Source organism: Dipodomys ordii, unplaced genomic scaffold, assembly GCF_000151885.1.
Source record: "Dipodomys ordii isolate 6190 unplaced genomic scaffold, Dord_2.0 Scaffold162, whole genome shotgun sequence".
NCBI classification, from domain to species: domain Eukaryota; kingdom Metazoa; phylum Chordata; class Mammalia; order Rodentia; family Heteromyidae; genus Dipodomys; species Dipodomys ordii.
Genome location: NW_012267378.1, coordinates 248,581 through 263,424, shown reverse-complemented (window position 1 = coordinate 263,424; position 14,844 = coordinate 248,581). Strand labels below are relative to the sequence as shown.

At 47.1% G+C, this 14,844-nt stretch overlaps 1 protein-coding gene and 1 long non-coding RNA gene across 2 annotated transcripts in view; both read right to left on the bottom strand.

Annotated features, from left to right (window-relative positions):
- The window catches only part of LOC105998357, a 152,711-nt gene that overhangs the window by 14,007 nt on the left and 123,860 nt on the right, over nucleotides 1–14,844 (bottom strand). The window contains exon 4 of the long non-coding RNA XR_001175695.1: nucleotides 11,296–11,403. This is a non-coding gene — a long non-coding RNA (uncharacterized LOC105998357). The remainder of the gene's footprint in view (nucleotides 1–11,295; nucleotides 11,404–14,844) is intronic.
- On the bottom strand, nucleotides 13,201–14,747 carry Sox2 (SRY (sex determining region Y)-box 2). The gene has a single exon (XM_013033045.1). The coding sequence runs from the start codon at nucleotides 14,295–14,297 to the stop codon at nucleotides 13,332–13,334; it is 966 nt and encodes a 321-aa protein (XP_012888499.1). The 5' UTR covers nucleotides 14,298–14,747; the 3' UTR covers nucleotides 13,201–13,331.

Sequence of the window (14,844 nt, the reverse complement as noted above, 5' to 3'; positions counted from 1 at the left end):
CGCGCTCCGCGCCAGCCAGCCCCCGGCGGCCGCAGCTCGCCGGCCCTGGCCCGCGGCTGCCGTTCGAAGGCACAGCACGTGGTCCTGACACCTGGTTTGGGAGACGGTTTGAAACAGCTGACCACCGTTTCCACCACTGTGCTGACCCCAGGGTCTTTCTCCTGGATGATGAGGGCACTGGCATTCTCTTGGGGGAGAAAAACACCCAAACTGAAAAGTAATGCAGAGTCCCTGGCCGGGAGGGGGGGAGACCAAGGGGGGGGGGCTCCAGAGACAGAGCTGGGCGTAGGCAAAAGGTGAAATCTGGAGAGTGAATGTAGTGTTAAAGCCCAGAGTGGAGACATCATTTACCAAAGATCTGCTCAAGAGTGAGAGCAAGAGGGGTTAGGGAAATCTCGGGTGTAGAATTCTGTACCTAAAGCAAATGTTGGAGGGGGGGGATACAAAACTCGAACCTGTTCCCAACTTCTTTCGCCCTCCCTCCTTCTTCTCCTCCCTCTCCCCTCCCCCCCCCCGTAGCTAGGGCTCCTGGACCTCAAAGCCTGCCCCGGTCCGGGGTCCGGCCGTGGGCAAGAAGGGTCCTTGGAGGGTTTTGCTTCCTGCTCCGCGCGCTCCCTGCCTGATGCTCCCCCAGCTGCGGGCCTTTAGGAGGAGGAAAGCTGCCCGCCCCCCCCACTGCTGCCGCCCCCCACCCCGGCGCGCCTCAAAGCGGCCATTGTCCTGCGGGGGGTGGGGGGCCAGCAGACCCACGCAGAACACAGCGCCCAACTCCTGTGCTAAAAACTTTCCCAAATGCACGCCTTCTGGTTAAAACAAAAAATACTACTTTTTACAAGGAGAGTTGTGGCCAGGATCGTTCTGAAAAATCCACTGTGATCCTCTTTGATTTCTCAACCCTTCCTTCTTTTCGAGTCTCAGAAAGGGAAATTGTGCAATTAGAAAATGACTAGAACCCCCTCCCCCCATCCAAAACATGCAGACATGGCTGGGGGATGGTCAAAATGTGTGGGTGCTTTTTTTTAAAATATGCGTGTGGCAATAGTACGTGTGCCACCCAGATCTGACTGGGGACAGCTGCAAGGTTGCTGGAGGAGAGAAGGAAGGGAGGGGGGGGGCCCAGGGCGCGTGTGCGGCCCAAGCGTTTCGCACCTCCTGTTTATCTTAGAAAAGGGGGAGGGGGGAGTAAATTATGCTGCTTCCCTACAGGCAATAGAAGTTCAATAAAATGGAGACGTGGGCACACGCAGAAACAAAGCTGCTGTAGGCTCTGAGTCTTTCTCCTTGACCCAAATTTCAAATGGCGGGGGCTTTCCATTGGAAAAAGTCTGAAAGACACCCAAGTCTGAAGACATCAGAAACAGCCGGCTCTCCAGGGATCACAAAAGCCACCAGGAAGAATGCCATTAGAACTGTGGGACTTGGGGGGCGGGGTGGGGGTGGGGTGATTACTTCTTCCTTGGAGAAGCAGGGACACTTTCCTTCTCGGGGCTAGCACTGGCGGGGAGAGGGGTCTCAAGGGTTGACTCAATCTTCCAATCATTTGTAAAATAATTGCTTGCAAAAACTCGATCTAAGACAAGAACATTTCAGGGCACTGACACAGATTCCGTTTTAAAACCAACCAACCAACCAACCAATCAACAACAACAGAAAACAATCCTCAAAACCCAAATAAGACCGAAAATAAAGAAGTAAAAACAAAACCTAAGCTCCAGCTCTCGGTGTCCAACAACCAAAGTGGCAGAGGGGCTATCTGGATATCGCGCCAATTTTGGTGTGCGAATTTAATGCCTTAATGCTAAATCGGCAATATAAAAGGTTTGAAGAGTAAGGCCAATAAAAACTGTAATTACTACTGGAAACTTTAAGCTGTTGCTAGGTTAAGGACCACCACCACTATCACCAGAACTGCCCCCCAAAAAAGAGCCCTCCAATAGAATGAGTAGACCGTGTCCTGGGGGTGGGGGAGAGAGCTCCCGACAGTAGAGTGCCCACATCTGCTGGAACTTCCATATCGAAGCTGTTCATTTATGAGCGCCAACTTATGAAATCTCCACAATTACATCTTCATTGTTCTTCCCAATACTGTCTAGAAAGAAAAGGTCTTCTCCGTCGGGGCCAATCCAACGAAGCGTTTGACGTTATTAAATAATAAAGCGATTGTGATTTACATTGTTGTTCAGAAAAAAAGGCCAATTATCCACTGTTATGTTGCCATAAAGATCATATTAACTCGAATTAGTAATCAAACAATATGCAAGCGGTGTGTGTGTGTGTGTGTGTGTGTGTGTGTGTGTGTAAGTACAGCCGAACTGGGTGACAGCAACCAGGACGTCTTTACTTTCACCAGCAAACCCACCCGCCGTTGGCAATGGGAGCAAACGGGGCAGACGCTGCTGCAGATCCAAAAGAACAGAGAGAGCGGGAAAGTGGTGATTAACGGTCTCCAGTGTTAATTATTCTCAATTAATCCCAAACAGGGCAAACCTTTCCTGATTTCCTGCAAGTTCCCTGGTTTGGGATACTCAGAGAAGTCCGCCTTTCTGGGCGGGGTTTGTAAGACTTCGGGAGGTGGCATCTTCCTGCCTGGGTCCTCCTGGGCCCCGCCGAGGCGCGAGGGGTGCAGGTGTGGTTGGAGGTGTGTGCTTGAGGGGCTCACTGGCTCTCCCGCGGCCCGTCGTACATCCCGAGGTGAATGCCGAGGTGGGCACGGCCCACAGCCTCCCGACACCCCTAGATGCATCCTCTCTACACAAATCACTCTCTTGCCCTCTGTTATTAGGTTTATAACTCTTTGCCCACTTAAATTTGTGCAGCCAAGCAAGGAAATCTAAATAGGTTTGAGTCGCCCCTTGGGGACAGAATGGAAGCTTTAATAAGAAAGATTAATTGTGGGTGTATACGGGCCGGAGGATGCGCTAGCTATCCAGTAGCGGCGGGCGGGCGGGAGGACAGTAAGCAGATTGAGGGGCAGGGGCTCCCCACACAAGCTAGGCCTAGACTTCAGTAGGCGCCATAGGCATACCTACTGCAGGCGACCCGGCCGATTGCTGTAGTCACCAGCTTGGCCTAACTGGGCACCGGTGATCTCTGCCTGTGTTATTTGAGGTTTTAAAGAATTTCGCCTTTACTGGCCCTGCATATCAAATCCCTCTACTCTGAGCCCCACCCCGCCGAATCCCTGCGCCGGGCGGAGGGTCTCTTCCAGCCCTTCACTCACTGGAATGCTTACGAGGCTGATACACATGTTTTGCCAGGGTGGTTGCTAGAAAGTAGATGTTTTTAATTTGGGTTTGGAAAGTGCATGTGGCTACATGAGTTTTCGACATACATACACGAATCCATTTTCCTCTGTGCTATGCTTCAGGGAGTTTCCGAGGGAAGTCAGCTAATGATACACGGCGTCCGGAGCTCTGGATAGGCTATAGGGTTTGGGAAACTGTCCTTGTCTGCTCAGTTCTCTGCTCCCCTCTGCCTGATTCTGCTAAAATGTTCAGATCCTAGACCAAGAAAGCATTGGGGTGGGGATGGGAGAGGATTCGGCAGCGAGGGTGGGGGAGGAGAAGAAACTGACTAGAATCTTTTCTCTAGGCAAGCCCTTCCCCTTCTCGAATAATTCTGTTTAAAACTCGAGGCACCAAGGCCTGGGTTACACAAGTGTAAACACACACACACACACACACAACGAAATCATAGAAGGTCTGGCCCTTGCAGCCGGCGGGGCAGCTAAAGGGTGGTCGCATCTTTGTCTAGAGTTTTAAAACAGTTGCAGCCTTTCCTAACCCTCTTCTCCTCTCCCCTCCCCAGTAAAAAACCAATTCAAAGGGGGACAGGACTCCACTCCACAAGATTAATGTCCGTTCATTTGCAGGATTAGCCCTCTCATACAGCATAATAAAATACTAGAGGTCCTTTTAAATTTAAATAAATACATGAAATTCATGCTTTCTCTCCTTTCCTGTTTGATCCCACAGGACATGGAAGACGGGGAGCTTGGAGCCTAAGTAATCTTAGAAGAACTTTTAACTCAAAAGTTTTCAGATCACAGCTCACTCATCTGGAGTGCTTGTGAACATGGGGATTGGGAAAGAGTGGAAAGACCAGCTTACTTTTCATATCTATAGCTATACATTTTGGTTTGGAACTCACTATTAAAAATCTATTTGTTCTTCCCAGGGCTCAGCAGATTTCAATGTTGCCCATAGGAGCCACAAAATGTTCATTAAAGGAACCTAACCAAGGCTACTGTATGGCCACTTTGTGAACTCAGAACTATGGATAGGGGGAAAAGTATGAAAGTGTGAGTTGATGTCACGCTGGCTGTCAGTGTGTGGTCTATTGTGGAGAATGGTGCTTTTTGACAGAACAGAGGGAGCCCCCCCTCCCCCTTTCCCCAGCTCTACTGCACCTGCACTGGATGAGGGAGTCCCTGCCATTCAGCCCATCGCAGATTGTTCAAACAGAAGACATCTCTGACAGCACTCAATTCATTACATTTCTTCCTGCTTTTCAAACCAACCAACCAACACACACACACACACACACACACACACACACACACCACAGAAAGAGAAAAAAATGAGTATTGCCAGCCAGTGACAGCCAAAAAAAAATTTAAATACTTTATATGCAGCTAATTTGGAAGTTCATACAACTAACCATGAAATATTTTGTATCCTTAACTTGTAAGGCTTCCCGGTGTGGGGGGGGAGGGGGGGAGTTACCTGATTTGTTTTCGTATTGAAAGTATCTCCATAGTTTTTATGGAGATAGTAAGTTTGTAAAATGGTACTGCTTAAGAGGTAGAGAGAAGTTTCCATGGTAATAAAAATAGAAACATGCACAAGAGACTAGTCCCTAATTTATCTTATCAGAAGGACCCCCCCAGATCTGCATTCATAATTTATGCTAAGAAACTGGCTTGCTCATAGATGTAGAGTACCCAAGCACCAGAAGGCAATGAGGGAGAAAGTGGGTAGGAAAGGAAGCACTGAGGCTGAAGTGTGAACTAAACATTCAAATCAATTTCCTAACAATGAAGTCTTCTCTCCATATGTTCACATTTATTTTGCTATTTTGGAGGCTAAGATTTTTTTGCATCATTTCACAAACCTGATAAGAGGGTGTTTGGAAAGCTGATGAGAGAATGTTGGTCTAGTTGAACAGAAGTTGGAGTAAACAAACTCTCACAGGGAGACCTGATTTTAAAGTATCTTCCTCGGAGATGGGAAAATGAGGAAACAGCAAAGAGAGCACCTTGAGAATAACACAGGTTTGCCACACAGTATTCCCATCTGTTTAAACTATAATGTGTCATCATCCAGATTTAGGCTGTTAAGTGTGATAGTCAAATCGACCTGGATGTGAGTTAATGTTAAACTGAGTGCACACAAAATATTGACTAAGTGTGGCTAAATCATTACTTGGTGAGATCCTGGACCAATATCAGAATATAAAGCCTAGTTGCCAGAATCCTTCCCAGTGGAAGGGAATTTGATGAGTTAGAGTGACTTGAAGATTAAACAGAGGTCCTGGAAAGTGCATGTTCCAGAAACACCAAAGTGTTCTATACCAACAAATAATTTTATCCATCTATCCACAAACTGTATCTACATTCTATATACCAAATGTCTCTGTAATTTAAGTCCTGGTGCAATGATGTTCTCTCAGTAATACTTGATTCCAAAAGCTATATAACATATTGGGCGTAGAGGAGAAAGAGAAGCGGCATGGTAATGGTAAGCCAGGAGCAACTAGCTTAATCTTGCTGAGTGCAGAACTAGAAAAACTCTGGGAAGTGCTTTAAATCTTAAATGGCTGCTTAAACTTGGGGTCAGATAAAGCTAAGTGAAAGCTTTCACTGTGATCTGTCAAGCATCTGAAAACAGAACAAATACCACAAAACGAACTTGTTCAGCTCCCATAACAAATCCTCAGTACCTAATCAAAGTACTTTAAAAGTATCTATTGGGAAAAACTGCTCTGGGAAACCATAGACCTTGGCCGTGAGTGGTCTCTGTGGAAGTCCGGCTATGTGTGTATTTGGCTAGGTTCTAGGTTGTCAGGAGTCTGGGAGCCTCCCAGCCAGGGCCAGGTGGTGATGGAGGCCGGCTCCACTGGCCAGGTCCCACAAGCCTTCCGACGGCCCTTTCCCGGAACACTCAAAGCACTACATCCATCCCCAGGCCCGGCAGGCCCTGACGTCACAAGGTGGGGGGTGGGGGCGCAGTCCCGCTTCTGGCCTGGCCGCCAGCGATAAGAACCCTTGGGAAGAATTCACAGCTCCTTTTAATACTGTAATTATTTTTCTGCCTTCCGCGGGTGGGGGCGGGCTCTTGCCCAGAATGCCAGTATCCCTCCCTTCAGGAAGACACCTAGGGATGGTAAGTTTGCCAAACAACTTCCTAGATCAACCCTCCGATAGACAGGGCACTGCAAAAGTGCTAAGGGTGATTTTTCTTTTCTTTTCTTTTTTTTTTCTGGGCTGATTTTACTGTCCAGGAACAGGAATGAAAGAGGAACTAGAGTTTCTACCTCGATCTTGGAGTCTAATGTGAGAATTGCGTCCCTTCTCGGTCGCCCCAATTCCACTGGACAGTACGAAAAGTCACATTTAGGAATGAAGGCTAAATTCTGTGTTGAGGACTTGGCGTTTCTCTTCTCCGAGGTTAACTGTATATTCCTGCTTTGCAAACGAGAAAGGGAAGCCTGCTTCTCCCCTTTCCCATCCATTCCGTTCCTAGAGGACCCCAGTTCTCAGGACACCCCAGAACGCTTCGGTGCCTTCCACAGCTGTCCCCCACCCCACCCCGGTCTGCGGCCTCTCATTGCGAAGGACTAAATACAGACTCTTAGGCTGAGATTTAGCTACAAGCGCGGGGGGTGGGGGGTGGGGGGTGAGGGGACCTTAAAAGAAAAGGACTGGTGTGCGTGACACGCAAGGAGGACATTCGTCGACACTGTGTTTTGAAAAGTTTGGGAGCTAGAGCCAGCTTCGAGGTCATGCGGTCATCGTGGGCTCCGGCTTCTGCCCAGGAGGCAGAGGACTCGTCCTAACAACCCCGGACTCTCTGCACTTGCCGGACGAGGGGCCGCGTAGGGAGGTTTGAGCAGAATCTGGGCAAAGAGAACTGGAGACCCACACAGCGTCTTTCTGGGGAGCCCCCTGGGGGCCGTAGGACGTCAGGTTCCCGGCCGCGCGATTGTCGACGGCGGCCTCCAGCTGCCTGCGGCTCCGCTGGGCACCGGGCACGCGGCGCGCTTCCCGAGGGCCACCCGCGGGAGGCCGGCGCGCGCCCAGCCCAGCTGTGCACCCAAGCCGGGAGAGGGAGACCAGGGATCGTGCAAAACGCTGCAATCTTTACAAAACAGTGCCCACTTCATTTTGCACAAGCAGGCGGGCAGGGTAATGCAAAGCCAGGCCTCCTGTGAGCTTTGCTATCACCTGACACTGCTTTGCAAAGTCGCACAAGCATCTGTAGCCCAAATGCCAAGAACCGGCAAATAGCTTTGCGGTCCGAAATAAAAGGACGTTCTATTTGCTTTGCAAAGAGACCGAGAACAGCGCTCAAGGAATCAGAATATTACCATTATACCAAAATATAAAATAAAATACAGCTGGACACGGCTACAAAAAGACAGTTGTCTGTCGTGAGGAATCTACTTCCATTCTTCCCCCAAAGAAGTCCCTTCAATCAAAACCAGAAAGTCAAATTCATTATTTTCTAAAAGCCACAGAAACAAAATATACAAACAAAAACCAAGAATTGCAAAACTGGACAGTACCCTCCAAAGTGAAAGATGGTGGTTATCTGACCTCAGGTTTCCAGGGAAGTTTTTAGCAGGAAAAAACAAATCTATTAAAGATACCAACTCAATTCTCTGGTTTGGGCAATTTCCCTGTCTTTGGAATGCTGCACACTCAGCTTCTTATCTAGACCTTCCTTTGAACTTAATCCAGATTTTCATAGTAAAGGTTAGAATGTTCTCGCCTTCTCCCTTCTTGAAGGGATTCACCTTACAGACAGGGTTCCTAGGGAGATCTACTCAGACACCTTCCAACTTAGGTGAAAGAAAAGAAAGCAAAGAATATTAAATCAATCCCCATCTCCAACCCTAGTTGCAGCCAGAAAAGAAACCTTACCTCTGAGAACTAGGAAAAGTCGCTGAAAACCCACAGAAATGCAAATAATGGGTGTGTGTGTGGGGGTGGTGGTGAACTCAAGTCTTTGCTAAATGAACTGATGGCCAAAGGAAACTTCTTCCACAAAGAAAAATATGAGAACTTGTTTTTCAAAACTCTCCAAGAGCAAGACGTGAAGACAGGTGTTTGTGTGTGTGTGTATGTGTGTGTGTGTAAAGCTCTTTCAATACCAAGAGATAAATAAATAAATAAGCAGTGTCAACTAGCAGGCGATCAAACCACAGTAAAACTTCAATCTCAGAGCAGTTAGCTATAAACTATTAGCAGTTGAAAAGTAAACCTTGTACACACAAAGGCACTATTTAATTTTCTTCTTGTAATGGTTCTAAATGAAGACCCCCATCACCACGCAGTTAAGCGGTATTCCTTGTCCCCCTGAGGCACTGATCAGTTCCTTTTAATGTGAGAAAACTGGCAGCTCAAAACCCGTCAATGGAGCTCCCACAACAAAAGTTCTGAAAAGCTGAATGAATTGAGTTTGTAATTACTGCTCCCCCACCCCAGCTTATCTCTTATTCATTCAATTTATATTATTGTCAAGAAACCATACTCTCAAAATCATTCGCTTACATTTTACCATTTTATCTAGGGTCATGGAAGAACTTATGACACAGCAGAAATACAATCCCCCCCCCCATTACACCTTGCAGTATTCAGACCAATGGATGGAAAAGGGTAGAGGGACCACTTAACACCCTGATCTACTCTTGCCACAATGACTCAGGGTACTCCACCTGTAGAATCTTCTATTTGAAACCCCGGATTTTACGAGCAAACAAATGCTTCTCCTACCTAAATCCGGGGCCTTGCTTGGTTCCCTGAAATCGTGGGACATTGCTACTTAGAAAAGATAAAACGTTATAAGTAAACATCCTCCTCTTGCCCTCCATATTTCAAATCCCTGAAAGGTCTTGCCAGGTGTGATATGGAAATTAAGTTATAATCTTGTTTTCCTTTTAAACCAAAATATGATCTAGAAATTAAAATTACGATGTTATTTTGTTCTTGTTTTACTTTTAAGCAAACAATAAAAAAAAATCCCCCCTAGTTCATGAAATAGAAAAGGAACTGTGACTCCCTCCCCCAGGCCAAAAAAAAGGGGGGATTTATGAAAAAGCCAACATCAATGTGTGTTAGGGCTGTTTTTTAATCTAAGATGATACTGGTGATGGGGAAAACTCTCCTGAGATTTTCCTACTGCAAGAATGTGTGGGTTTCCAGAAATAAGTACAGCTATTACAACCAAATCTACTAGCAGTCTAAATAATTAATTGAAGCATTGCTCTTTGACCCTTGAAAAGTCCAGTAGGGACACGTTTATAGTAATAATACCTCCGAATGAGCCCTTGTCAAATATTCATTTAGTGGTTAATGTGAGCCATTCTCCCCTGGGATGGTCTGTAATACCAGCTTCCCAGTATTGGCAAAGCAGCCTTGCTAATCTACTACAGCTCAGCAAAATATTTTAACGCTCTTTATTTAAAGTATGGAGGGGGCGGGTGCTCAGAGAAGGAAAAAAAATGTAGTGAGAATAGACTATAATCTCATCCTTTTGCACATTTCTACTCTGTGTGTAGGTTAAGGGAAACATTTAAATTCACCCCCTTTCACTGAAAATTAAGGTTTCATTGAGCAGAACAATATCCCAAGAAAAAAGAACAAAACACTGCAGAGCCATCTTCAGTGCTAGGAGATAACTGTCTCCAGGCAAGTTCATGGCCTTACCCTCCTTGAAAATCATGCTGTTAAAATACTATATGCTCAATATTAATCTAGCCATGAAATGACATACCTTGGGAAACTATTTACTCATCAAAGGATGCAAAGAGGTATGTATCATTTTCTTCAGATGTAGTTTATCAAAGGCATTTATATTTGCAAACCAAATACTTTGACCTCTATACTCTTCAACTGTTTAGTTTGGAGATATGGAGGGACGGGAGGGGAAATAGAAATTCCCTTGTTTTGGGAGTAGAGAGACAATCATTCAACCTAATACAGCTTCCCAAAATATTATGCTCCTTCCTCTTATAAGACAGTTGAATGTGAGCATTTTGTCACAATGTTGCTTTTTAGCCCGATCCCCCCCCTTGCTCTCTTAATGGGGAGACTAATAAAAGTTACTTTAACCTGTATATATTTCTGCTTTATGTCCGCCCCCCACTCCAAATATACACATTCTATATCATTGATTGGCTCAAATTCCAAAAATATCCTCCCCACTCTGGAAGCTCGGTTCTTTTGGATCTTTATTCAAAGTTTCTTTTATTCGTCAATGTGAGCCAGATCGGGCGAATGTGCTCATTATCACGTGAATAATCCCTATATGCATTACAATGGCTGACCAGGCCGGGGGAAATTCTTTTAGAGTCTCTGCATTAATTAGGGGAGGGGAATGCCTGGCTAGTCGGGAACTCGAATAATAACTTCCCCCTTGCCAATACAGCATTACTCTAGAAATGAAGATAAAGACGAAAAACCAATAATAATGTAGAATACAGCCATCCAGAATAAACACAAATACAGAAAATGAGTTTGGTTTTCCTAGTTCCATCCTAGAACTCACATTAGCAACACCTCGAGACTTTTCTTGGAAACGATGCAAACCGAGATGAGCTAACTCAGTAGTGCCGGCGGGTACTCTACACAAGAGCCGCGGCTTCCAACTTCTCCGAAGTTGCTCCAAGTTGACAAATTGCAAGTTGCTGCAAATTGTGAGAAATAAGTCTGCCCTCCTAAGAGTGCCCAGCTCTTGGTTCTCGGCGCCTTTGGGTCGGGGAAGGATGGTCGAAGCAAGCAGTAAAGAATAAAAGTCCCTGACCAGTTCCCCCAGGCTTTGCCAAAGCGCCGGCAGCTTGTAGGGCCAAAGCATCGCTAATTCAAAGACCATGATGTTTCCCCCAACTTTACCTCTCTCACTCAGGACAACTATTGTCTTTCTTTACCTTTCCCAGGGCAAACGAAAACAACATATCCGATCTTATTCGCCTCCACCTCCCCTCCCCTGACTCCTATCACTCGAGTAAAACAGTTAAGAGATCAAAAGCATAATCATCTCCAAATGTGATTAGACCACAAAGTAAAATATCTACCTCAGAGTTGATTGTTTTCTTCTTTAATATGGCTGTTGCCTGGCTTCTCTTTCGCTTGTTATCAGCTGCAGAGATTATCCGATTTGGGGCTACAGGCTTGGACCCGCGCTGCCAATTTAAGAAATGGAATTCAGGGAGGGAGAGAAAGGGGGGGGGAGAAAATAAATAATATATATATATATATATAAACTATATCGGTGATAAGTCGGGGAGTTTTTGCAAGACGTTCTTTGCTTTCCCTTGCCCCTAAACAGCAAAATGTAGGAGAAAGTTTAAGAAGTCAAGGAACAAAGGAAGCAAACCACTTGTTTCCTCGTAGACAATAGCAGGGCCAGAACCATCTAGACACCCTCCCAGCCGAGGAAGCCTTTGCCGTATCTACTTTGCAATTATTCCAATACGATACAAAAAGCATTATTTCCCCCCTATAACCAGGTTTCAAAGGGCCATTTGCTGTGAAGAAAATGAAAACAAAACTAGCCAACCTGGTTGTGATCTGGCTCAATACCTCATCTGCTAAGCTGGATGAAAAATTTCAGAATTGACTCCTTTCTGGCAACAAGTGGTACAAATTAGTTTAAATCTAAGTCCCCATCATGCTCATTCATGGCTGCTTAGAAAAGGAGGGGGTGGGTTTACAATAAAGGCCTCTAGTTTCTATTCTAGAAACTAGAATACGCATTTCAATTTTTTCCCCCAAGGGTGCACATCAATAATCACTTAGCCATCTTTCTCTCTGCAGTTAATGTTTGCACACGTTCCTGGTCATACCAAGGTTTTTTGGCATTTTGCTTCCATGGCTGAACACAGTATAATTCCCCCAAAGGACATGTATAATCGGTGTTATCCAAATAAATGAAAGACTCAAGCATATTTTCAGTATCCATATTTCAAAAATTTATTTATCTCAAACTGTGCATAATGGAGTAAAAACTGAAGTTGAAAATGTACCTGTTATAAGGATGGTATTAGTTCACATATATATACATGGATTCTCGGCAGACTGATTCAAATAATACAGAGCCGAATCTTTTAAAATACAACTACGGAAAATAAAAGGGGGAGAAACCTTAAAATATCACAATAAATTTACAGAAATATTACAAACCATAAGAAAATATTTCAAACACAGTAATCTCAGGTTGTTTTCTTTTTTTAATCTGGACAAAATGAAAAGGTGGGATTGAACAAAAGCTATTATAAATTACCAACGATGTCAAACTGCATGGCCATATTTTTTTTCTTTACTTTTAACAGTAAGTTAAAAAATTTAGTACAATCTAAAACTTTTGCCCTTAAAACAAGACCAGGGAGATGGTTTTGCCAGTACTTATTCTAATTTTTTTCTTCCTTTTGTGCCATTTTAAAACTAAAATGTCCAAATCTGAATAACTTTCTTCTTTCCACGTTTGCAACTGTCCCTAAATTTCAGCTGCAGACTCAAAATTCAGCAAGAAGCCTCTCCTCGAAAAATATTGGCAAATTCTCAAGCTTATAAACAATGGACATTTTGATTGCCATGTTTATCTCGATAAATACTGTACAAAAGTTGCTTGCAAATATTAAAACATTTTTTCGTCGCTTGGAGACTAGCTCTAAATATTATTGGTAAAGACTTTTGCAAATTTCCTGCAAAGCTCCTACCGTAACACTAGAACTTTTAAAAAGTTTTGCGTAGTTTCTTTCCTCCAGATCTATACAAGGTCCGTTCCCCCGCCCTCCCCACTCGCCCACCCCCGGTTTTCTCTGTACAAAAATAGTCCCCCCCCCTCCCAAAAGAAGTCCAGGATCTCTCATAAAAGTTTTCTGGTCGGCTTCGCGGGTTTTGCGTGAGTTTGGATGGGATTGCTCTTCTCTTTTGCAGCTGTCATTTGCTGTAAGTGATGAGACTTTTTTTTTCCTTTAGAGCGTTACCAGGATTTTTTTTTTTGCCCATGCTGTTTCTAATTCTCCTTTTTTTGCACCCCTCCCATTTAAAATCCCTTGCTTTGCTTTGAAAATCCTCCCCCACCTTGCTCCAGTTCGCTGTCCGGCCCTCACATGTGCGAGAGGGGCAGTGTGCCGTTGATGGCCGTGCCGGGCACCGGGCCGCTCTGGTAGTGTTGGGACATGTGCAGTCTGCTGGGGGCGGCGGGCTCCGGCACCTCGGCGCCTGGGAGGTACATGCTGATCATGTCCCGGAGGTCCCCGGCCTGGCAGGGCGCCCTGGAGTGGGAGGAAGAGGTAACCACGGGGGGGCTGGAGCTGGCCTCAGACTTGACCACCGAGCCCATGGAGCCGAGCGCCATGCCCGGGGTGCCCTGCTGCGAGTACGACATGCTGTAGGTGGGCGAGCCGTTCATGTAGGTCTGCGAGCTGGTCATGGAGTTGTACTGCAGGGCGCTCACGTCGTAGCGGTGCATGGGCTGCATCTGGGCAGCGCCGTGGGCGTTGAGGCCCGGGTGCTGCGGGTAGCCCAGCTGGTCCTGCATCATGCTGTAGCTGCCGTTGCTCCAGCCGTTCATGTGCGCGTAGCTGTCCATGCGCTGGTTCACGCCCGCGCCCAGGCCGGCGCCCACCCCGACCCCGCTCGCCATGCTGTTGCCGCCGGGGGCCAGCAGGCCGCCGGGCAGCGTGTACTTATCCTTCTTCATGAGCGTCTTGGTTTTCCGCCGGGGCCGGTATTTATAATCCGGGTGCTCCTTCATGTGGAGGGCGCGCAGCCGCTTGGCCTCGTCGATGAACGGCCGTTTCTCCGTCTCCGACAAAAGTTTCCACTCGGCGCCCAGGCGCTTGCTGATCTCCGAGTTGTGCATCTTGGGGTTCTCCTGGGCCATCTTGCGCCGCTGCCCTCGGGACCACACCATGAAGGCGTTCATGGGCCGCTTGACGCGGTCCGGGCTGTTCTTCTGGTTGCCGCCCGCCGCCGCCGCCGTGGAGTTGCCGCCGCCGCCGCCGCCGCCGCCCCCCGAAGTTTGCTGCGGGCCCGGCGGCTTCAGCTCCGTCTCCATCATGTTGTACATGCGGGCGCTGTGCGCGGGCCCGGCCCGCCGGCGGCCGCCGACCCTGGGCCCGGCCGGGACTTTGGGGGGCCCGCGGGCGGGGGGAGGGTGGCGGAGGAGAGGAGGGGAGGCGGGCGGGGGGTTCGGGAGCGCAGGGCTCCGCGAGAAGAATCAGACGAAGAATTGGGGGGGAAAGAGAGAGAGAGCGAGCGGGAGAGAGCGCGAGAAAAAAAAAAAAAAAAAGCGCTTCCCTCCTCCTCCGGCGGGTCCTGCCGCAGCCGACGATTGTTATGATTATTTTTTTGGAAAGGCTTAAGCCTGGGGCTCAAACTTCTCTCCTTTCTCTCCCTCTCCTCTTCTTTCTCTCAGTCCTAGTCTTAAAGAGGCAGCAAACTACTTTCCCCCTTTTGCAAACACTCTCTTCTCAGCCTTGACAACTCCTGATACTTTTTTGAACAAGTTAATAGACAACCATCCATGTGACGGGGGCTGTCAGGGAATAAATGGGTTTCTAGCGACCAATCAGAGCGCGGCGGCTCCTCCACTCGAGCCCGGCCTCGCCGCCGGG

Excerpts from the sequence above, each read along its gene's own strand:
- Sox2 (XM_013033045.1), bottom strand. The coding sequence starts at position 14,297 with ATGTACAACATGATGGAGACGGAGCTGAAGCCGCCGGGCCCGCAGCAA.